The sequence below is a fragment of the Caretta caretta genome, chromosome 4 (genome assembly GCF_965140235.1).
Source record: "Caretta caretta isolate rCarCar2 chromosome 4, rCarCar1.hap1, whole genome shotgun sequence".
NCBI lineage: Eukaryota > Metazoa > Chordata > Testudines > Cheloniidae > Caretta > Caretta caretta.
Genome location: NC_134209.1, coordinates 21,040,439 through 21,064,559, shown reverse-complemented (window position 1 = coordinate 21,064,559; position 24,121 = coordinate 21,040,439). Strand labels below are relative to the sequence as shown.

The following is a 24,121-nucleotide window of genomic DNA, read 5'->3' as shown; positions in this document are numbered from 1 at the left end:
CACCATCCAGTTCTGACTTCTGGCAGTTGGGGGCTTGGCTTAGGGACACCCAGAGCATGGAGTTGTGCCCCTGACCACCTTGGCTAATAACCATTGATAAGCCTATCCTCCATGAACTTATCTAGTTGTTGTTTTTCTTTACCCAGTTATACTTTTGGCCTTCCAAACATCCCCTGGCAATGAGTTCCACAGGTTGACTGTGCGTTGTGTGAAAAAGTACTTCCTTTTGCATGTTTTAAACCTGCTGCCTATTAATCTCATTGTGGGACCCCTGGTTCATGTGTGATGGGAAGGGGTAAAGAACACTTCCCTATTCACTCTCTTAACACCACTCATGATTTTACAGACTTCTACCATACCCCACCTTAGTTGTCTCTTTTCCAAGCTGAACAGTCCCAGTCTTATTACTCTCTCCTCTCACAGAATCTGTACCATGTCCTAATCATTTTGTTGTCCTTCTCTGTACCTTTTCCATTTCTAGTACATGTGTTTTTGAGATGGGGTGACCAGAACTGCATGCAGTTCTCAAGGTGCAGACGTGCCATGGATTTCTCTGAAAGAACCCAGCCAGCAGCACCAGGAGCATGCTCCCCTGCTGAGAGCTCTCCTGCAGGGGGCATGGCTGGGTTCCACTCTCCCCCTTCCTGTTCGGGGGCTACCGTACATAAGGCCACTAGGGAGACCGCCTGGGGTACCTGCAGCATTCTGACCAAGTTCTTCCTTTCACCAGCTCCAACTTGTGGTCTTTTGGCTTCCGCAGCGGCTGGCCAAGGTCTGTGGCTTGGATGAGTGCATGCTAGCTGAGGCTCAGTCCGGATAAGATAGAGGTGAGGACAGTGGGATGAGGGGGGAAACTCAAGGAGACAGCAGGTGCACTTTCTGTCCCTTTAACTGAGGGCGCTTTCGCTCCTGAAGTCTGCAGCCTAGGGGTGCCATTAGGAACCTGGCGGCTTCTGGCTAGCCAGATGGCTGTGGTAGCCTAGAGAATTATTTTAAATATTCCCTTGGCAACGAAGCTGCTTCCTTTCCCATCAGGAGCGGACATGGCCACATCTACATGGCATAACCTTTGACTGCTAATAACGCAAGACCAGCTTGCTTCCAACAGTCCCAGTCAGCTACAGCAAAGAGGACAGATTGTGGTATTTTCAAATCTTACAGTGCTGTAATCATTAACAAAAAATATCCACGTTCCAGCCTGGGAGGCGAGAGGTGAAATGAAATACATCTGGGAGTCTTCAAAGCCCAAGAGGACATTTGTCCACATAACAAAAAAAACACCCTGTTTCGGTCCAATCATCCGTCTTTACCAACTTTCTCCCCCGCCCCGACTGAAACAGCATGAGTGCATTAAGGCAAGAATCAGGCACTTTGGCAAGACTGTTTGCACAGTGTTTGCTTACACTACTCCCAGTGCCACCCTTTTTTCATTGCCACGACGTATCATAAGCCTTTGCTAGTTAAACACAGAAAAAAGCTGACACATTCTTACCCAGACATTTCATGATATGGTACAGCTGGTCAATGTCCGAGTCCCCAGGAAACAGGGGCTCTCCTGTTAGCATTTCTGTGACCAGACAGCCAATGGCCCACACATCCACAGCTCTGAAAGAAAAGCACAGAGACTGAAACCAGCGCCGGCAAAACCATCTCAGGGTAGTTTCTTTCTTACATCTGAGCCCAAAGTTGCCGGTGTTCATTGCCCAGAAGGTTACTGCAGGATGCATGGCCTGACATAGCATTGCCCTGGACAGCGCATGGTTTTTGCCTGCGGCAAAATTACTGTTTTCAGTTTTAACCAGGCATAAAAAAAGATCTGTTTTGTGAACTAAGGTTTTGATTAATGATGCTGCCCACCCTCATGTAACATAACACGCTCTAGCATTTCCCCCCTTATTAACGAGGCAGAAGTGGAGACGCTCTTTCCTAAGGAGGGATTTGTTTTTAAGATTTATTTGCTGAAGGTGGATTTAAGGTTCTATAAAGAGATAATATGTACATACATTTTTAAAAAGAGGTATGTCAAGCAGCATTAAAAATGTAAAGGGACCAAACCAGGATTTCTCCCATTAAAGTCCATGGGAGTACTGACCAAGTCTACAGGAATGATCCTCAATGCAAAGAAATCCCATTAATTCCACTCACACCCCAACAGGGCCCCCCACATATCTGTCAAAGTTCTGAGGGGCCTACCACCCATCTAATTAGCATTCTCCTCCACTATACAACCTGCAGCCTTCAGAATCCACAATGCTGTTAGCATCTTTCTGTCTGAAAATGATAGGAAGGAGCTAGCCATCCATCTCAGGGTTCTCCACTGCCTTCGCCCATCACCATAGTACTCAAGCAGCTTCTATGTAAAACAGATTGGCAAGAGGGAGGACCCTAGGGGACTTGATTGAGTCTCTGGCTCCTCTATCTTTGTGCGTTATAGAAACTGTACTGGGGGTAGAGGCTTGTTTCCGAAGAGGAGGAGGAGTTGTGTTATTACAGTTATGGCGGAAAAGCCGCCTCGTAATTTGTCTGCAAAGCAGGGAAAACCCTCTGCAAACTCTCCTGTCCATTTTCTTACTTGCCATACTTGGTATCGCCAACCAACAGTTCCGGAGCTCTGTACCATCGTGTCGCCACATAGTCAGTGTAAGCTTCACCAGGGGCTGCCAGGACACGAGCGAATCCAAAATCACAGAGTTTTACAACTCCTGATTGGGAGACCAATATATTTTCCGGTTTAATGTCTCTGTGTATTATCTAACAAGAGAAGCAAAAAGTATAATTGAAGAACTTCCTATTTCTCCGTCATGAGAATTTACATTCCGTAGACTGACCCACGAAAAAATCTAATTCCATTGTATGTATGTAAAAACGAAGCTTTCACCTGCACAGAGGATACCTAAGCTGAGTCTTCAAGACATTCATGTATACACAGTCAGTGCACAAAGCACGTGCCAAAACATGCATGTGCGCGCACAAACATCTATTTTGCATACAAATGATCATTTTGTGCATGGGAGTGTGTCCTTTGCACATGAAGTTACCTACCACAGATATTTTGCAGACACAAATTATGTGCCTGATTTTGAAAATCTGGCCTTGACCATTTATTTGAAGAATAAAAGTTGTAAGTGTTGTGCCGAGACATCTCAGTGCTTTGGGTTTATCATGCCGCTGACAGTAAAGAATTTTTATGCACTAACACGATATCAATTTCCCAGATATACAAGAAAATGCTTCTTCACACAATGTGAGATTAAACGGAAGAGCTTGTTGTCACAGGAAGTTGAATCCAACAATTTAACAAGATTCTAAAAAGTTAATATTTAAAGAGCCATCATGAATATCCAGAATCAAAATTAACAACAAAAAATTTTGAAGAGCTATTAAACTTCCTACTTCAGGGCTTAAATAAATCTTTAACCACTGGAGACCACGATGGACAGATTATCCCACATCTGCCTATTACAGAGTTCTTACATCTTCCTCTGAAACAGTTGGTGCTGGCCACCATCAGAGGATTGGACAGACCCACAGGCTAGAGGGTTGGATGGACCTTGGGTTTGAGTCACTCTGGGAATTCCTATGAAATACTGGTTTCAGAGTCGTAGCCATGTTAGTCTGTATCAGCAAAAAGAACGAGGAGTACTTGTGGCACCTCTGAGACTAACAAATTTATTTGGGCATAAGCTTTCGTGGGCTAAAATTCACTTCATGGTGGGTTTTAGCCCACGAAAGCGTATGCCCAAATCATTTGTTAGTCTCTAAGGTGCCACAAGTACTCCTCGTTGTTTTTTCTATGAAATACTGTCACTATTAACATTTACATACTTTACATATTTCTTTCCAGTTGAAGCTTTACTTAAAATAAGTACTTAGCAGCTACTCATCCATTGAGTTTTTTTAAAATGCAAAGTTAACCTCATCAATCTACTTACATTGTGACTATGACAAAATCCTATTCCTTTTATAATCTGAAATAAATATTTCCGAACTCTATTGTAATCTAGTCCATGTGGAAACAGCTCAAGGTCGTCGAGAAGTGTATGATCCACAAATTCAAACACCAGATACCATCGTTTCTTCTTCTTACACACTTCCAGCAGGTTCACCAGATTTTCATGTCGAAGTTGCTGTTATAAAACAATAGATACTTTATGAGAACATATCAGCATTTACCAGCATAAAAGACCTAGAGCCCGAAAACTTAATTGCAATGCACCTGGTATCCCAAACACCCTCTCATCTTTGACATAAATAAAAAGTACTTGTGGCACCTTAGAGACTAACCAATTTATTTGAGAATAAGCTTTTGTGAGCTAGCTCACGAAAGCTTATGCTCAAATAAATTGGTTAGTCTCTAAGGTGCCACAAGTACTCCTTTTCTTTATGTGAATACAGACTAACACGGCTGCTACTCTGAAACCTGTCATCTTTGACATGACACTTGTGCTGTTTTATGTTTAAAATTGGGTCCTGAGGGTCTCATAAGAACGGCCATACTGGGTCAATCCAATGGTCCATGTAGGCCAATATCCTGTCTCTGACAGTGGCCAGTGCCAGATGCTTCTCCAGAGAAAATAACTTTAATTTCATAAGTCGAAGTGGCACATGTACACTTTTTACCGGAGTCAGAAAAAGCAAGTGAGTAAATACACATCCATATTTAGTTTACAATAGAAAGGCTGACACTGAGAAGCTCATTATTGTATTCATAAAGGGAATTTTCAAAGCCCACCTCCGCTCTTTGGTACATAGTTCACAGCAACTGGATTTAGATCTCTACAGTTCATGAGTCCTGCCCCTGTAAAGGTGACTGGTAGTAAGTTGGGCCTCAATCTTGCAAAGACTTTAGTGAATGTGTAAACATAAGCATGCACTTAAATTAAAAGGGATTATTCGCATGTGTAAAATTTAGTATGGGCTTAAGTATTTGGGTCAGGATATGACCCTAACAATACAATCCTGCACTGACCTGTCCACAGGAATGATTTCTGCCCCTGCAGAGGCAAACCAGAACCCCAAGAGGTCCCCTAGCGTAGACGACAAGGGGGCTAGTTTTTACTCGAAAATTCAGTCACGGTAGATCACATCCTCAAGGCATTACAGTAAATAACATGCTGCCAAACACGACTTTATGCTCAGGATAGACAGGGGCAGTCATAGTTAACCTTATCTCAGCTGGCCAGGAACAAACCTTACCCACAGTATTACCCACAAACAGTTAACACAATGTTAAACACAGCTTGTTCCTGTCATGTCCAACATTGTCTTGCTTAGCCCGGCTCCTCAAGGTCATGTTCTAACACAGTGTAGGAAATACAAGCCCCAGCTGTTCACAATCACCCATCCCTGCCAGTCCTACAGGAACAGAGTCTTCCAGGGATGCTCCTGCTGTATTCTAGCAGCTGTTAGAGGAGCCACTGAAGGCAAGTGCACGTATCTCAGGGAAGGGCCTACACGGTGAAAATTCTTCACCCTTTACTCTTCCCCACATCCTGCAACAGGTGAAGGAGAGGGTATGTGCTGCCAAAAATCATACAGTTCTTCTCTTCCATTCCATTCCATTCCACTCCCCTCTCCACTCACAATTACAAAAATCTTGTCTATAATAATGTAACTTACAGAGCTGTGCCAATTCACCAGCATACTCATGTGCTTGTAAGTGTTAACTCCATACCTTACCCTTTGGCTGCATGTGTTTACAGACAGTAAACCCTCTGCAGCAAGGATACTCTCTTCTCTGTGACTTTACTGGGCCCGGATCAATGGGGCTCCTATCCTGACGGGGGTCATTGGGCATTCCCATAATGTAAATATTTACAACAAATAATAACAGTGCTGCAATACCTTTAAACTAAAATACAAATGGAGAGTTCAGACTTCAGCATTCTTCCCTAAAATTCTGTTAACAATTAAACAGGTTCCATTAAACTATGTCTCATCTGGCAGAGTCAGGTTAAAAAGTAACATACCAAAGAGACAGAGGCCCCATTGAGATATTGTTAAAAAATGATGGTTTAGAAAAAGAGTTAGTCAAAACCGCACATGAAGCCACGGAGGTGTGTTTCCTACTCATTTTACCACCATAGTCTAACAAGAACAAAGTCCGACTCTAGAGTGTTTTACATTTGTGTTATTAGCTTATCATCTGTAGAGGCAACAAAACAAAACCCACGCTGCTAAAAGAGAGCTGTTATCCATGTTGCAGTTGCCAATATTTCTGAAAAGTAATCAAGAAATCACACAAGACATTTTCAAGGTGTTTTATTTGAAAGCTACCACATGAACACCAAGTCCAAAACCCACAGTATCTAAGGCCTTGTCTACACACAAGTCATACCGCTTCAATTATACCAGCATACTTAAAGTGGTACAATCCCTCTAGTGCAGATGCTGTTACACCAGCATAAATGGCTTAGGGCTTGTCTGCAGTATAGTCCTGGCTGATATTGCTACACCAGCAGAGACCCCTAGCATAGACTCAGCGTAAACTGGCAGAAGTTCTTCTGCTGGCATATCTACAGCACGTGTCCCAACGACATTAGCTAAGCAGACACAAGCACTCTTCTGTTGGCATAGTTGTGTCTACACTGAGGGGTTTGCCAGCATAGCTGTGTCTGCTGGAGGGAGTGAGATTTTTTTTCCCCGCACTCCTAGCCAGCATAGCTACGCCGACAAGACTTTGTAGTGCAGATGAGGCCTTAGGCTGGCACAGTTTAGTCCCATTGGGGAAGGGGAATAAGCTAGACCAGTATAATGCACCTTCATACCGTCGTCACTGTGCCAAAACATGGGTTGTACCAGTAGAACTGTATCAGTGAAAAACCACCATAGTGACACTAGTACAAAACCTGTGAGGAGGCCAAGCCTAGCAGTCCATCTGAACAGCGCTACCCAGCAATCATGCAGAAAGTGAAGTCTGAAGTGTAATGCTTGACATTGTCACTTAGCAAAACAACAGTGGAAGTTGTATATGCAAGTGCAAGAGTGCAGGAACATATGCAAAATATCCTGTAATACTCCAGACCTATTAGCTGTTCTGCTGGGAAACAACTCCTTCTGGCTCTTTATGGGTTAAAGGGAAATGTACCAGATGAGCCTGGAAGGGGAAAATCATTTGAGGACTGCTGAGGTTGTACTGAAGTGAGGCTGGGCTGAAGGGATGGAAGGAGATTTAGAACCGTCTCATGACGACAGCCCACCCCGGAAGGTGCAGAAGGCCCACACAGCAGGGGGAATTCTCTCCGACTTTGGAACTAGGCACTTGGTACTTAGATGCCATGGTGACAAACCCTGGATTAAACAGACACAACAGGCATTGAATTCTAAAGCCCAGTCTACTAATAAAGAACTTGAACAACCAAGTAAAAGAACCCGATCAAATAAAGATGAAATGCTGGGAATCGCACTGTTCACCACGGTATGCATCCGATGAAGTGAGCTGTAGCTCACGAAAGCTCACGCTCAAATAAATTGGTTAGTCTCTAAGGTGCCACAAGTACTCCTTTTCTTTATTCACTATTTCACATCACTTTAAATCTACTCATCAGTCTTGTAACTGGGTGAGCTGTTTTATTGAGTCAATAGGCTGTTAAACAGGACAGATTTGTTGTAACTTATGGAGAGGAATTTATTTATTAGGTCTGCCATACACAGCAAAATCAATCAATTCAGTTAAGCAGTATTTTACAGAAGAGGGAGTGGAATCAAGTCTATTACGCCTAGCCAAGTGCTGGGTTACTTTTAATAACAAACTGAACACACGTTCCCTAAGATCAGACGCCTGCTAATTGACTGCTGGATAAGTCCTATGGACTCTGGAAAACTGGGCCTAAAATTCCACATCATGGATGTGACAGGTTCGGTCACAGAGATCCCCTTGGGACTGTCACCTGATGTGCTGAAATTACCTCTGAGCCTGTTTTTCCTGCCAACTTGGGACTCCAGAACCCTGCCTTGTTGAGCCAGACACACTAGCCTGCTGCAGCACAGACTCAGGGTCTGAACCACGCCCCCAAAGCTGCAGGCTTTAACTGAAAACCACTCAGCAGGTTACCTGTCTATAGCACCCAGCTCCCAATGGGATCCAAACCGCAAATAAATCCGTTTTATTCTGTAAAAAGCTTATACAGGGTAAATTCATAAATTGTCCACCCTCTATAACACTGATAGCTGTGCATATCTCTCTGTTTGCTCCCCCAGGTATTAATCACTTACTCTGGGTATATTAATAAACAAAAGTGATTTTATTAAGTATAAAAAAGTAGGATTTAAGTGGTTTCAAGTAATGACAGACAGAACAAAGTAAGTCACCAAGCAAAATAAAGCAAAACACACAAGTCTAAGCCTAATACAGTAAGAAACTGATTACAGGTAATATCTCACCCTCAGAGATGTTCCAATAAGCTTCTTTCACAGACTAGACGCCTTCCTAGTCTGGGCCCAATCCTTTGCCTTGGTACAGTCCTTGTTAGTTCCAGCGGACATCTTAGATGGTAAACAGGGGCTCTCTAATGGCTGAGCCCCCCCCTTGTCCTGCTCCACCCTCTTTTATAGCTTTGGCCCAAGGTGGGAACCCTTTGTCTCTCTGGGTTCCCACCCCTCCTTCTAAATGGAAAAGCACCAGGTTTAAGATGGATTCCAGTATCATGTGACATGGTCACATGTCACTGTAAGACTTCATTACCCACTGGCTGGCACACAGGTACGCAGGAAGGCTTACAAGTAAACAGAGCCATTTACAAGCACCCTTAATGGCTTCCACTTAATATGTTTACATCTGTAATACAAGTTTATATCTTATTCTCCTAACTCCAGGCATAGAAATAATACATGCAAACAAACAGGATGACCACACTCAGTAGATAAGCTTTGTAATGAGACCTTACAAGAGACCTGTTGCACAAAACATATTCCAGTTACAGCTTATTCACATTTATAAGTATGTTTTTATAAAGCATATGGAGTGCAATGTCACTATGGATATACAGGCTTCTGTCCTACTCAGCTGTGCCAATATTCTTGGCATTTTCAAACACCAAGGCTTTTATAAAATCCACTCTGAAAGTGACTCATTCAATCAGCATAGTATTCCCAGAGTTGCCCAATAAGATATTATGTGTATGTTATCCCATCATCAGGTTTTCGTGGTACCAAAGAACAGGACATTGACAGCAGCTAAACGCACAGTGGGAGCTGCCAGGAGAAAGCTGGAGTTCAAGGCATATGAGTGGAGGGCAACTGAAAAGTTGTGGGAGGTGGTTAGAGTTTCTGGTCCCCAGGAGGTGCAGAATATTGGTTTTGGGGAGGAGAGGCAGCTCAGGGGTCTCACCTCCTTGCAGGGAAGGGAGAAAGTGACTTCGTATCTGTGGAAAAGGGAGCATGAGCTCCCTTGTCACCCCAGACACCCATGACAGCAGCCAGGGACCCTAAAGGGCCACACCCCCAACAAAGATAGGTAAGCACATTAGCTGAGTGTTACTGTGAAAATGATCAGCAGTAAAATAGTTCATGTTCATATTTAAATTGTCATTATTAGGTTTCAGAGTCAACACCACTTGAAACAAAGAGGCACAATTCACACCTATCCTACTGTAAGGTCTGAGGCCTTTTTCTGCAGTAATCAGCAGCAGCCGCAGGAGGACAGCAGCAGCCATGAGCTAAGAAGCAGAGAGTCACAGCCTCACATTCCACCTAAATTGTCATACTGGGCAGTTAAGAAGGCGCTCCTGCCCTAACAGTACCCACCAGCACCAGAGAAAGAAACAGATCGTAAGGTGTTTAAAGTTTAAGATTGTTTGATAGCATTCTGTCCGGCAAGGAGTAACTTAACGTTTGTGATTCTGAAATCTACATTTTTTTTAAATTGTTTTGCCTTTATGGTCCCTACTTCTCTATTGTTTATCTGTACAGTTTCTGTCCGAGTCTTTGATTCTTGCAGAACTAATTTTGCAAAGATTTAAATCAACTAAGATCTGATTGGTTAAAGAATTGTTTTGTAGTAGGCTAGGACTGGTGAAAAATACTGTCTTGTAGTATGTCAGTTTTAAATGACTGGTTAAGATTTTGCTAAATAGGACCCAAATCTTAACGATATGGGGTCCAAAAGGAAGTTCTTTGGAACCGAAGTCCAGGACACAGCCCAAGATCAGAGCTGCCAGACCTCAACACCCTAGCGACCATACAGGCAGAAGCTGGAGCCCCAGTCAAGCTAATCTCGACTAGCCATCAAGAAAAGTATGTCTGCCTTATTGGGAGTGGGGAGCATTGCATGCTTAGTGTGTGTATTCTGTTTTGGTAATTGTTAATAAATAGAGGTTAAGGATATTATTGTGTAAGGCTCTTTCACTGGTAAGAGGCCCCGCAACCAAACAGAAGATTACACCCTGAGCCCTAGGATCTGGGGACGGGTGGGGGTACCTAAATTAACCAGGTTACACCTTGAGCCTAAGGAAGGGTAAAGGTGGGGGGCCCTAGAGTGTGCGGGTAACACTGCAGCTATAGTTTCAGGCTATTTACAGATTCAAGCATGGGTTTACTCATTGCTTAGGACATGAGTATTTGCTTCACAGCCATAAGAGCTGAAGAGCTCTTGTTTTTTAATTAAAGCTTAGATTCTGGAGAAAATTCCACAGCTGTTAAAGACACCAGACTCCATCCATGTGGAGCTTGCAGCCTATGAAACATAACAAGATTAACTCTCCTGACATTTATTTTCACTGACTGTCTACATATACTGGACCATGGCATATTAGTAGTAAAATGCTCTTTGCCAAGCTCTCTTTCATCCAGGAACAAAAGTTAATTTCTAAGATACCTGGGAGCGGGGTATGCCCTGGGCTTGATACCACACAGCATCACTGCTAATGGACCAGATAAAACCCAGGGTCAAACTGGATTGCCTCACAGCAGATTGGGGAACCAGAACTTTTCCCTAGTAGTTGTATCTTATGCTCAGCATCTAAGCTTTCATTTAACAAACTTTTAAAGGATAGTTGTGTCTTACGGTTGTGAAGATTACATTCATTTCATATTTCCAGGGTTAAGTGATGAAGCCATATCTGCCTGAATCTGCTGACAGCCTGAAACAAAAACTCTGCAGTAGGTGTAAATTGTACCCCTTCATTTAATAGGGGGAGTTGATGCTGAAGCCTAATGATGACACTGTTTCACTAGTGATCAAAATTGTACAAGACAGAGGAAAGGGCACATTGTGGAAATCTGCACAACATAGTGTGAAGAGCATGTTAGTCTGGTGTTATGAATGGGTAGAGGACAAGGGAATACCAGGACTCCGTTTGTTCCCATCTGACCCAGGATAATACTCTATCCTCTGCAATCTCCTGTACCTAGGTCTATCCTTGTAGAGTGCAAGGAAACTTTGGCTAGTACACAGAGCGATGGCCCACATTCTGAACTGGGCAGACTCTGTATTCTGCACTGGCTGCCAATCCCAAGTAACTAGGGGATTACATCGTCCCTTTTAATTCACACCACTGGAGCTAATCAAATTATTAGAGGCAAGGAAAGACTTCCATATCAAGAGAGATGGAAAAGACTGGGACTCTTCATTCAGAAAGGAAATGAGTGGAAGGGGATGTGAAAAAAGTGTATAAATTATTGAATGACACAGAAAAGGTAAATCAGATGGTCCTGTTTACCCTCTTATAGTACAGAAGGCAGTAAATTGAACTGGAAAGTTACAAAATTTAAAATGGATAAAATATGGTTTTAATAAACCACAGTGTATAATTAGTCTATGCAACTCATGGCCACAAGCTAACACTAAGTCCAAGAGCTCAGTGGGATTCAAAAAGGATTTGAAATGTGTATGGATAACAGAATATCCAGTTGCATTAAACAGAACAAACAAATCTAAGGATTATAAAGCTGCTCAGTGCATGGCATAAGTCAACCACTAACTGATGGGGCTTGGAAAGAAATTTACCCCTCTGGGTAGATTATTCCACAATTATCCATGATGCAGATGTTCTTGCACCTTCCTATGAAACATCGCATACTGGCTATTGTTGGAGATAGGATCCCACACTAGGTAGATCGCTGCTCTGAACTGGTATGCCAACGCCGGTGGTTTTAGGTACAGCGTCACACACTTCTGACAGCAAGAGGGGTACAGGAGCACAATAGAAGTCCCTTTTTTAATTTGTCACATGCAATGCTCCACTTCCAGCCATCTAACAATACTAATATGTTTCCAACTGGCAAATGAAGAGAATATCTGCCAACAGAATGCCTTTAATTGCAGTCAAGGGGGAATCAAGTTTGCAGGTTCATTTGCATCTCATTTTCTTTCACCCTTCCCTCATGAATAGAGAGCATGCAAACACATTCCTAACAAAGTCAGTGCCAGCCAGCTAACTGAGAACAGCACCTAACCAAACAGAAAAGTAACTCCCCATTGATCTGAGCTAACTGCCAAATCAATCTACCATTGGTATTTTTAAAAATAACAGTAGCTAACCATACCTAAATTGTTCCACCTAGATTGCTGCTATATTCTAAATATAAACATAAAATGACTTATGTCAAGGTGGCTTCCCCACTCCGAACTCTAGGGTACAGATGTGGAGACCTGCATGAAAGACCCCCTAAGCTTATTCTTACCAGCTTAAGTTAAAAACTTCCCCAAGGTACAAACTTTGCCTTGTCCTTGAACCATATGCTGCCACCACCAAGCATTTTAAACAAAGAACAGGGAAAGAGCCCAGTTGGAGACGTCTTGCCCCAAAATATCCCCCCAAGCCCTACACCCCTTTTCCTGGGGAAGGCTTGCATTTCTGATCTGTTCCCGGCAAAAGCATCACACAGACAGACAAAACCCTCCAGATTTGAAAGTATCTTATCCCCTCATTGGTCATTTTGGGTCAGGTGCCAGCGAAGTTATCTTAGCTTCTTAACCCTTTGCAGGTGAAAGGGTTTTGCCTCTGGCCAGGAAGGAGAAAGGTGGTTAGCCTTCCCTTTGTTTTTATGACACGCCCCCCAAATCACAGATAGGGTGAAACGCTGGCTGTGATTTCTTCCTGGAGCTCTAGGAGAAAACAGAGTTAATAAAAGACACATGCACCTCTAAATATACTACTAACTGTATAAGGACTAACAATATTTTCCACATCTCAAGGACGATTTTAACCAGTTGATTCTGGGAAACTTTCAGGGAAGAGTGCATCAGCCACTTTGTTAGAAGCTCCTGAGATGTGTTGGATGTCGAAATCAAAGTCTTGGAGAGCTAAACTCCACCAAATAAGCTTTTTGTTCTTTCCCGGGGCAGTATGAAACCACTGCAGCGCAGCATGGTCGGTTTGCAGGTGGAAACGCTGTCCCCAAACGTATGGGCGTAGCTTTTCCAGAGCATACACAATGGCATAACATTCCTTTTCACTGACTGATCAGTTGCTTTCCCTCTTAGACAGCTTCTTGCTGAGAAACACAACAGGATGGAACTCTTGATTCGGTCCTTCCTGCGTTAAGACTGCTCCCACACCACGCTCGGACGCATCTGTAGTTACTAGGAACAGTCAAAGTCTGGGGCCCTTAGCACTGGGTCAGACATGAGTGTTGCTTTAAGCTGGTTAAAGGCCTTCTGACACTCTTCAGTCCACTGAACAGCATTTGGCTGTTTCTTTTTGGTTAGGTCTGTCAGTGGGGCGGCAATTTGGCTGTATTATTGCGGTACAAATCGCCTGTAATATCTGGCCAAGCCTAAGAAGGATTGGACCTGTTTCTTTGATTTTGGGACAGGCCACTTTTGGATAGCATCCACTTTGGCCTGAAGGGGGTTGATAGTTCCTTGACCCACCTGGTGTCCAAGGTGGGTCACTCTATTTAGGCCTATTTGACACTTCTTAGCCTTAACAGTTAGTCCTGCCTCCCTTATGCGCTCGAAGACTTTTTGTAGATGTTCCAGGTGTTCTGCCCAGGAATCCGAAAATATGGCCACATTGTCAAGGTAGGTGACTGCATATTCTCCTAATCCCGCTAGGAGACCATCTACAAGTCTTTGGAAGGTGGCGGGTGCATTCCGCAGCCCGAAAGGGAGCACACTAAATTCATACAGCCCGACATGTGTGATGAAGGCTGACCTTTCCTTGGAGGATTCATCTAGCGGTACCTGCCAGTACCCCTTGGTTAAGTCCAAGTAGAGATGAACTGGGCCCGTCCCAGTTTCTCTAATAGTTCATCTGTGCGTGGCATGGGATAGTTGTCTGGGCGAGTTACAGCATTTAGCTTACGGTAGTTCACGCAAAAACTTATCTCCCCATCTGGTTTGGGAACTAGAACCACTGGAGATGCCCATGCACTTTCAGAGGGGCGGATTACACCCATCTGTAGCATATCCTGGATCTCCCGTTCTATAGCAGTTTTAGCTTGAGGAGACACCGGTAAGGTCGGACTTTAATTGGGTGAGCATTACCTGTGTCAATGGAGTGGTATGCCCGTTCAGTCAGTCCTGGGGTGGCTGAGAACATCAGCGCGTAGCTATTGCACAGCTCCTTGATCTGCTGTCGCTGCATACGCCCAAGGGTCATGGAGAGGTTCACCTCTTCCATGCCACCCGCACTTTTCCCTTCATAGTAGACACCTTCAGGCCACTCAGCGTCATCCCCTCCCTGGGCTATAAACTGACAAACCTTTAACTCTCTGGAATAAAAGGGCTTTAGAGAATTAATATGGTACACCTTAGGCTTTCGGTTGGAGGTGGGGAATGCTATGAGATAATTAACAGCTCCCAGGCGCTCCTGGACCGTGAATGGCCCTTCCCACGATGCTTCCATTTTATGGGCCTGGAGCACCTTTAAGACCATGACCTGGTCCCCTACTTTGAAGGAACGCTCTCTGGCATGTTTATCATAACAGGCTTTTTGCTCTTTTTGAGCATCCTGTAGGTTTTCTTTAGCAAGGGCTAAAGAGGTTCGGAGGGTGTTTTGTAGGTTGGTTACAAAGTCCAGAATGTTAGCTCCTGAAGAAGGTGTAAACCCCTCCCATTGCTGCTTTACCAGCTGTAATGGCCCCTTAACCTTGCGGCCATATACAAGTTCAAATGGTGAAAACCCTAAACTGGGATGGGGTACAGCTCTATAGGCAAAGAGCAACTGCTGCAATACTAGGTCCCAATCATTGGAGTGCTTATTTACGAATTTACGTATTGAAGTGTTCTCCAACTGGCTTTTATTCTTTTACGTAGAGATATCAGCCACACTGTCAGAGGCTCGTTCACCTGCACATCTACCAATGTGATATATGCCATCATGTGCCAGCAATGCCCCTCTGCCATGTACATTGGCCAAACCGGACAGTCTCTACGTAAAAGAATAAATGGACACAAATCAGACGTCAAGAATTATAACATTCAAAAACCAGTTGGAGAACACTTCAATCTCTCTGGTCACTCGATTATAGACCTAAAAGTAGCAATACGTCAACAAAAAAACTTCAAAAACAGACTCCAACGAGAGACTGCTGAATTGGAATTAATTTGCAAACTGGATACAATTAACTTAGGCTTGAATAGAGACTGGGAGTGGATGGGTCATTACACAAAGTAAAACTATTTCCCCATGTTTATCCCCACCCCCCTACCGTTCCTCAGACATTCTTGTCAACTGCTGGAAATGGCCCCCCTTGATTATCACTACAAAAGGTTCCCCCCCCCGCCCCACCCTGCCCCGCTCTCCTGCTGGTAATAGCTCACCTTAAGTGATCACTCTGGTTACAGTGTGTATGGTAACACCCATTGTTTCATGTTCTCTGTGTATACAAATCTCCCCACTGAATGAATCAGATGAAGTGAGCTGTAGCTCACGAAAGCATATGCTCAAATAAATTGGTTAGTCTCTAAGGTGCCACAAGTACTCCTTTTCTTTTTGCGAAGACAGACTTAACACGGCTGCTACTCTGAAACTTTATATTTATGACAACTTACCACTACAAATTTCATATTTTTCAAAAGTAATTCAAATTGTAAGATCACAAACATCCTGTAATTTCAATGCAGAGACAAGACACTACTCCTTAAAGATCTCTCAATGCATAGTTTAGCAAGGTTTAAAAAAATATTCCCTAATACACATTTATAAAGCAGTCCAAGATTATAGTGACATATAGTTATAAATTTTCTACACATAAACATAAACAGATGATAATGGATAATTACTAGCTTTACTATAGTTTTTGCACTTTTGAATGGTCTAGGGCTGCGAAATGTGACAACCTAAGACCCTGATTTAGGAAAACATCCCCATTCAAGAAAATATTGAACAGCATGTCGATAACTGCTTTCCTGAATCAGGATCTAAAACCACAATATACTTTTCTTTTTATCCTTGGCAGCTGAGGCTACTACAAAGGTACCACTTTCAAAATAAAGCAACCTTCTGTACTTAAGTTTTCAGTAACACAACTTGGATGGCAAGCCTCTTATATAAAGCTATCTTTCTTAGACGACTGACAATCAATCAAAAACCACCATTTGTTTCAGCATCTGTAAAACTTAAATTCCTAGACTAATACTGGGACTTTTATACAGAAGTGTATTTACTGTATGTTACTGCTGCACACACTAGGTAAAATGGACCTTGCTTCTGCCTGCGTCTGCATGTTACTTTGTACGTGAACTCACCTTGAGTAGCTTGATTTCTCGCATGGCAATTTTTTTAACCATTTTATCATCCTCACTTTCCAAAAACTTCTTGATGGCGACTATTCTTCCATTGTCTTTATTTCTACACTTCATTACCATTCCGTAGCTTCCTTCTCCGACTAGCCCAAGGGTCTCATATTTTTCCATTTTAATTCAGAAACCGCTGTGTCTTTGTGCTGAAAGCCATAAACCATGGTAAGCATACACAACAACAGCGTCTACATTTCTGAAAAATTCTCCACTGTTTTTACTATGACCAATTTCCCCCGGCCCCCACCAGCACACATACTTAATCGTAACCTTCCCAAGTTGTGCTGTGTGACCTCCCAGGAGTCCGTATGAGACACAGTAGATAACAAACCCATAGAGCAGGCTGAGCGTTTGTATTGTGTTTGATGTCTCAGCACATCTTTTAATGGAAACAAAAGGGTCTGTGCAGGACAAGGTCAGAAGCCTGGACTGAAGTTAACAAAGCAGTAGCAAAACTTTTGGCAAAATATTATATTTATGCAAAGCCCAAAAATTTTTGTTTGTGTATCTTTATGACAAAGTAAGTAACAGCTCTGAATTTTACATACCTTCTGTTTTAATAAAAAACATACATATGACTGATCAGAAAAGTAAATACAAAACTGCAGAGATTACAGTACACTTTGCATTTAATAGCTTATTCTGAATGGCTGATTGAAGCCTGTACAGAAGAGGGTTGGAGCTGACATTGTTCTAGGAAGATAAGCAAACACTCATGTTGTCTCAACTACAGAGAAGAGGAAACTCAGCTCATTTTTCACCTAATAATTTCATTTTGATCATTTCTAACTGGCAAAGCTTAACCCATAATCGAGCTGTCTCTTGAGCATCAATAGGAATAATTCCATTTCAAACTTCTTCGCTGTTTTCACACAAGCCTTAAATAGGATGCTTTATACAGTGATAACTCTCCTTGCACTTGGTTTCTCATAGACTTGTTAATGGGTCCAAGTGGAGATATAAATATTTCAAAAATACCAATAAAAAATAAGAATCAATATATGGCCAAGAATGTATTACACAATCAAAAGTGGCCAATCCCAGACTTCGAAAGCTTAGATCATTTCTTATTGCTAGGTATGAGCCTGCTCTTACAGAAATCAATGCGAATTTTGCCCTTGACGTGAATAAGACTAAGGATGGGCCCTACATCCTGATGCTACTGTAATTGGTGAATGTTGCGTGCTGTGCTTTGGAAATGCAAAACACTCACTGAATCCTCAATTACCCACAGCAGGCAAGGGCTTGTGTTTGAGACACGTGTGAGCCAGTCTCAAAGCAAGAATGCCCCAACACGTATGCCTCCCTCACCCTCACGCTACAGCCCCCTGACCAGGAAATACATAAAGCAACTAACCTGAAGAAAGACAGAGGAGAACTAACACTGGCAAGGGGGAGCTGTGATACAGCAAAGAGCTTTCCATCCACCGATGGGGCACCTGTCCATCACTGCAGCATCCAAGCCCTTCACAAGTACCTCTGGGGTTGATTTGCTTTCACCTCTAGCTGAGGAAGGGTTTGCAGCAATATTGAGGGGTTAATATCACAGTGACTGAATCACCCCCCACCTCCAACAGAGAATGTATGTGTGTGTTCACACCTTATCCAGGCACAAATCTCCCAAAGCCTTAAATTACAGAACCTCCACTAACATCTCTGTAACCCCTTCCCATCATCCCTCTGTAGGGGGAGTCCCACATCACACCCCCTAACCTCCCTATCCACCTCCCCCCACCGCTGCCCCTCTGCAAGGGGGGGACACACCACACCAAACATAACACCCCTCCTGCATACCATACACCTTTCCCCCACCTCTCTGCAGGGGGAGCCCCCATCACACCCTGCAACCCCCTCCCTCAGTGCAACACACCTGCCCCCCGCCCCAATGCAGGGGGAGTCTCAGCTGCACCCTGCAACCCCCTCCCCCAGTGCAACACACCTGCCCCCCCCAAACGAGGGGGAGCCCCACGCCGCGCGCTGCCCACACGCCGGCTGCCGAGCCCGGGTGTGCAGGGGGCTGCTGCGCGGGCAAGGAGAGGGGAGCGGGTCGGGTTCCCCAGGGCTGGGCTGCCCGGAGCGCGCGCGGCGTGGGGAGCAGCCTCCCCCATCGTCACCCACCTGCCCCGAGCGCTCCTCCCCCCGCCGCGCGCGCGCGCGCGCTCACCCGGGAGCAGCGGAGCAGCCGCGCGCCCGGCGCAGAGGCCCCGCGGGGGCGACACCGGCCGCGGCGGGGAGGGCGGGCGCGCGCTCCGCCAGCCAGCCAGCCGTCCAGGGCGGGGGGGGGGGTCCGTGCACGCGAAGGCCCGAGCAGGCAGCGAGCGCGAGCGGCGGTAGCCAGGGGCAACGGCGCAGCTGTACACACGCCGCCGCCAGGGCCGGGCGGAGCCAGCGCGTGCCGCAGCCTCAGGGAGGCCCCGGGGCAGGGAGCCGCGCTGCAGGCAGGGGCGGTGCAAGGGCGCAGCGCTAGCCTGAACCCCCCCGCCCAGGGCCCGAGCAGGGGTTTCCCTACACCCTCCTATGGGGGGGGGGGGGGGTTTGAACACCCCCCGAATTTCCAATACCCCCCCCCAGTTTTGTGAACTAGTTCGAGGCAGTGGTGCCCATTGAGTGAGGGTTTGGAAATTTGAAGTGAAACTTTGATACAGGCTTTAAAAGCACATAGAGCGTATGATAAAATAGGGGTGGCTGAGAAAGTATAACAGATTTGAAAAGTAGGAAGATGGAGGAGCTTCCCGGGAGAGCTGTTGTTTTTATGACCAGGGCGGTGCATTCATTTCGCTGATGTTGGCCAACCTCGTAATTTCAAATGCTGGTTTGTAAGCACAGCCGAAGTGAGCTCTCCCCCCCCAGCCAGGGATGAACGGGGGGGGCGGGGGGGGAAGGTTTCCAGACCAGATTGTATTTACATTCACACCTCCTCTACCTAGGGATCCAGCAAACAAAGCTGCACTGCCCCGTGATACATTTCAACTGGGGTTGGGTTACAAAGCACCTGAAGGGGGAGTAATGAAATGTTATTCTTATGGGATGAGTAAAGGGCAGTAGAACTGTACTTAGCCCGTGCTGATTGAGGGCACCAAGAGAGGGGGTGGGGGCAGGTGTTTTGCTTGATAGTCTACCTGCATCACAAGTACAGTTTGACCTGCTCCTCTCCACTGTTTAAAGACAGAGCTGATTAGGCTCCATAGATAGTCTTTGTTTTGTTAAGTGATCACTACAGCTGAAGTCACTGAGAATCAGGTTTAAGTGCTTAGACCTGCTGGGGGACAGTAGTTCTGTAGAAGAGACAGCCCAGGCTGCACCAGCAGCAAGGAGAGCTCAGCTGAAATCACTGAGAACTGGAAGAACTTCAAGAGACCAACTCGTGCGAACAAACATGGCTGAGGCAGCACCCTCGCTATTTAAGCAAGAGATACCGCACACTGCAAACTAGAGGCCAATGTTTAGTGCATTGTCACTTGTTCATCCTGAAGTTGAACACTGGTTCCGAACAAGACCAGCAAAGGCTCACTATCTTTTTGCAAGAAACTCAACTGACGGGCTAGACGCATGTGGTGCCACAATGAAAGACTCAACAGTTGAGAAAGTGAAGAACTCTCTCACCACATTCAAAAAATTTGCACACATGGCCGATGAATGCACCAATGCAAATGGTCATCAAGTCATTGTTTACATTACCTTGATGTCAGTGGTAGGCCAGTAGATGCATTTCTAGATATTCAAGTTTATAGAAGACAGATTCAAGTTGCAGTGGGGGAGGTTTAGATTGGATATTAGGAAAAACTTTTTCACTATGAGGGTGGTGAAACACTGGAATACGTTACCTAGGGAGGTGGTAGAATCTCCTTCCTTAGAGGTTTTTAAGGTCAGGCTTGACAAAGCCCTGGCTGGGATGATTTAACCGGGAATTGGTCCTGCTTCGAGCAGGGGGTTGGACTAGATGACCTTCTGGGGTCCCCTCCAACCCTGCTATTCTATGATTGGCTGCATCTGTGACAACCCACATCTTAGAAGAGTTAAATGCTTGTCAATTGGACCCCAAACAGATGGCTGCTTGTGCATTTGCTGGAGCTTCAAACTTCTCTGGAAGACATGGTGGAGCACAAGCTTTGCTCAGAGAAAAGTGTAACCCTAATCTCTCGTATACACACACACTGCAGAGGCCATCTACTTCAACTAGCGCTAGTACGAGCTGTAGACTCTTCGAAAGATATTAAAAAGGCTATAAATTTAATGTCTTTATTATATTCTTTTTTCAGCAAGAGTCCAAAAAGACTGAATATCTTGGAAAATATAGGAGATACACTGGGACTGAAGATCAAATTTGTCCAACTTGGGAAAACACTCTGACTTTCTCATGAGCGATCCTTGGCTGTTGTCTTAAAATTACTCCAGCCATTACTACTGGCTTTGGAAAGTATCTACCAAGATGGGATGGATCTAAGTAGCTGAGGCTGGTGGATTACTTTTGCTACTACATTCAGAGAAGACCATTGCCATTTTCTCTCTCGTAAATCTACGTTGAAACCACTTAGGTCATTAAACAATGCCATCCAGGCATCTTCTACAACAGTAGTAGATCTTTGTCCAGCAATAGAAGCTACATTTGGATCAGAGAGCTATCCATTGAAAAAGTACTGGAATAAGCAAAGACTTCATTAGTCAACTTCTGGACTGAAGGCATTTATATTGAATCCTTAAGTGAAGAGGACGAGAAGCGTTTGTTAAGACAACTGAAAAGCTTGACACAGACTTGATTCTTAAATCTACAACAGCGACTTCTAGATTCTGCTCAATCTCTATGTAGCTTTTACAGATCCCTGTCCTATAAAACACCAACAGTTGAGTGGAGTGAGAGACTAGCAGCAATGGGGTTGCCATGTGCTCAGGACAGAATAGAGAATTTGAACCCAGAGTGGAATATCATACAACGAATGAATGAAGATTTGACTTCAACTTATTTTTTATCATCACTAGTGGCTCGACCCAATCTTTGTGTTACGTTTCCTGGGCTGAAAGAAGTAGGAATTCATCTCTTGCTACTTTCAGTCACAACAGCTACAGCTGAGCGTTCTTTTTCATCATTGAATAGAAGTTTGTGTTTTGAAAGAAGTCTCCTTCTGCCTGATCATGTGACTGAACTAATGAGCATATCAATTGAAGGAATGGAAGTACTGGACACACGAGAAGCCACCAAAGATGAACGCATTGCATTCAAGAAGTTCATTAACAGAGTTGTGCAAAATTATAACAAGAAACCAAGAAGGATGTAGACATCGTGCTTCATAGAAGGCTTAAGTAGCCAACTTCAATTTGTGTGATGATTTTAAAATCTAATAAAATGATCATGAAACATTTTTCAGTTTTTTACTATGGTGCCATACAGCCCACCTTCACCCTCACGGTCTCACCCCTCATTGGCCCTGACCCCCCCCCCCCCGCCCAATTTCAATTCCTGGGGAAAACACTGGGCCCAAGCCCACTCCTGCCTCCATTCAGCACCTGTTGCTGCTGCTCCTGGGAAATGCAACCAGCGCGTGCTGCCGCCCTGGCCCCTGGCAGAGCAAAATGGTCAAACACCCAGCTATGGTCAAACAGCAGCAAGAGGCAGCCCAGGGCATTGTCTCCCCGTGCTGCCTTTACCCGCACTGAGAACCCAGCGGAACAGTCCCAGGAGAAGCCCCCGACAGCCAGCGCAGAAGGGCTGCTTGTGCTTCGACCCTAGTCCAGAACCAAATAGGGTAGAGTAGACCTGGCTTAACACTGAGCATTTGACAGAGACGAGCCCCTCCTTGAAAACGAGTTCCATGCCCCTGCTTGAAGCTTTGTTCTGCCCTTCGCTCTGCAACATCTTGTGGAAAGCTAGCACTGAGGTCCTACTCATTGCCATTACGGGTACCATTTTTTTTCAGATGTATTCACTCCCTCTCTGAAATTACTGGCAACTTTTAGGGATGCATCCTGGAAAATTATGGTGTTGGACAGCTGATCCTTTCATGTTTTATTAAAGTTTCAACTGTTTTCTCTCTACCAGCATTATAAGAGTCGATTCATCCTTAGATACAGGCAATCGCTTATGCAAAAGCATTCCAGTAACATCGTCCCTGGAGACCGCTATTAACATGTAATGGTGACAACAGTTCTAAACAAGTAAGGGCAGTGAGAGGGGTGCTACTTCCATAGCCTCTCTTATACCCTCAACCACATCTAACCTGCTAGTCTGCCCTCCTAGCTCCTTAAAGCACCTGCCTCGCACCTGGACAGACGCCTCACACCTTCTGCCTGATTGCATGTAGACAGCTTTAAACCATCTAATTCAGCACGGTTAGAAACAGGATAGAAACAGCACCTGAACAGCAGGTGTGGTGGGAACATGCTTTTTTGCACCATTTCAGGTCCAGTTCATGCCCTAGAGCAGAGGTTCTCAAATGGGGGTTGTGAGCCCGGAGGGAAGGGGGGTACCAGGGTATTACATGGAGGGGTTGTGAGTTATCAGCTTCCACCCACACACTGCACTTCACCTTCAGCATTTATAATAGTGTTAAATATTAAAAAAGTGTTTTTAAATTTACAAGGGGGGGGTTACCCTCATAGGTTTGCTGTGTGAAAGGAGTCACCAATACAAAAGTTTGAGAACTATTGCCCTAGGGCATGAAAGCACCTGCAGCCTTGATGCTGTTGTCAGCATCTATTTCCCACCTTTCACATAAGCCTCATTTTTGAGGGGGCAAGTGGCCAGCTATATGAGGACAGGAGTCTCGGGGCCATGTGATTTAAGCACAGTACCCTTGCTGAAGAGTTGAAGAAAAGCTAAAGGACAGACCAACGCTGCCCTTTGGGAATTAGAAGTAGTAGGAATTGCTGTATGGAAGTGTTAGTATCCTTTGATCTGCAAGAGATGATGGGAACTGCCGCCTCTGACGTAGATAGTTTGCAATGTCTCATGTGACTGAACAGGCCAATCCGAGATTTGCATGATCTTTGGCAGTTATTGCAAATGTCTGTATCTTAGTTGAGAGCAGTGTCCCCATTTTATCATTCATTAGACTTACTTCAATGATATAAACCATTAATCTAATCTCCACCCCTGCTTATGTAAAAGCGCCCAGGTCACCAACTGGTATCAGTGGAAGAACAGTGGCCTTGACATATAGACATAACCTTGAAAGACGTGAGGCACAGCAGACCAGAGCTAGGGAGCAAAGACCGATAAGAAACTAGAGTAACGAGCAGTTACGCCAGCCCTACCACAAGATAGCGTGCAGCATTTTATTCTCAGACACACAAGAATAGGCTTTGAACAGGTGCGGTCACGTGAAATACATTCATCCTCAAGCAAGGGACCTGGTTTTGCATACAGAACTTACACATCAGTGCCATAAGATACAGCAGCGTGAGCCAGAACAGTTACTATGACATGAACAACTTTAAAAGTAT

The 24,121-nt window shown here is 44.6% G+C and overlaps 1 protein-coding gene across 3 annotated transcripts in view; it reads right to left on the bottom strand.

The window, feature by feature from the left end:
* Positions 1-18,883, bottom strand: part of CDKL2 (cyclin dependent kinase like 2) — a 36,633-nt gene extending 17,750 nt beyond the window's left edge. For 2 of the 3 annotated variants that reach the window (XM_048847300.2, XM_048847302.2), the window contains exons 1-6: positions 18,803-18,883; positions 18,042-18,190; positions 16,634-16,830; positions 3,933-4,127; positions 2,573-2,751; positions 1,493-1,605 (exon numbers count right to left, since the gene is read on the bottom strand). In XM_048847300.2, coding sequence (XP_048703257.2) covers positions 1,493-1,605; positions 2,573-2,751; positions 3,933-4,127; positions 16,634-16,801 — 655 coding nt within the window. In that variant the 5' untranslated portion in view covers positions 16,802-16,830; positions 18,042-18,190; positions 18,803-18,883. The remainder of the gene's footprint in view (positions 1-1,492; positions 1,606-2,572; positions 2,752-3,932; positions 4,128-16,633; positions 16,831-18,041; positions 18,191-18,802) is intronic. The other variant, XM_048847301.2, reaches the window with a different exon arrangement.
* Between the last annotated feature and the right edge of the window lie 5,238 nt (positions 18,884-24,121).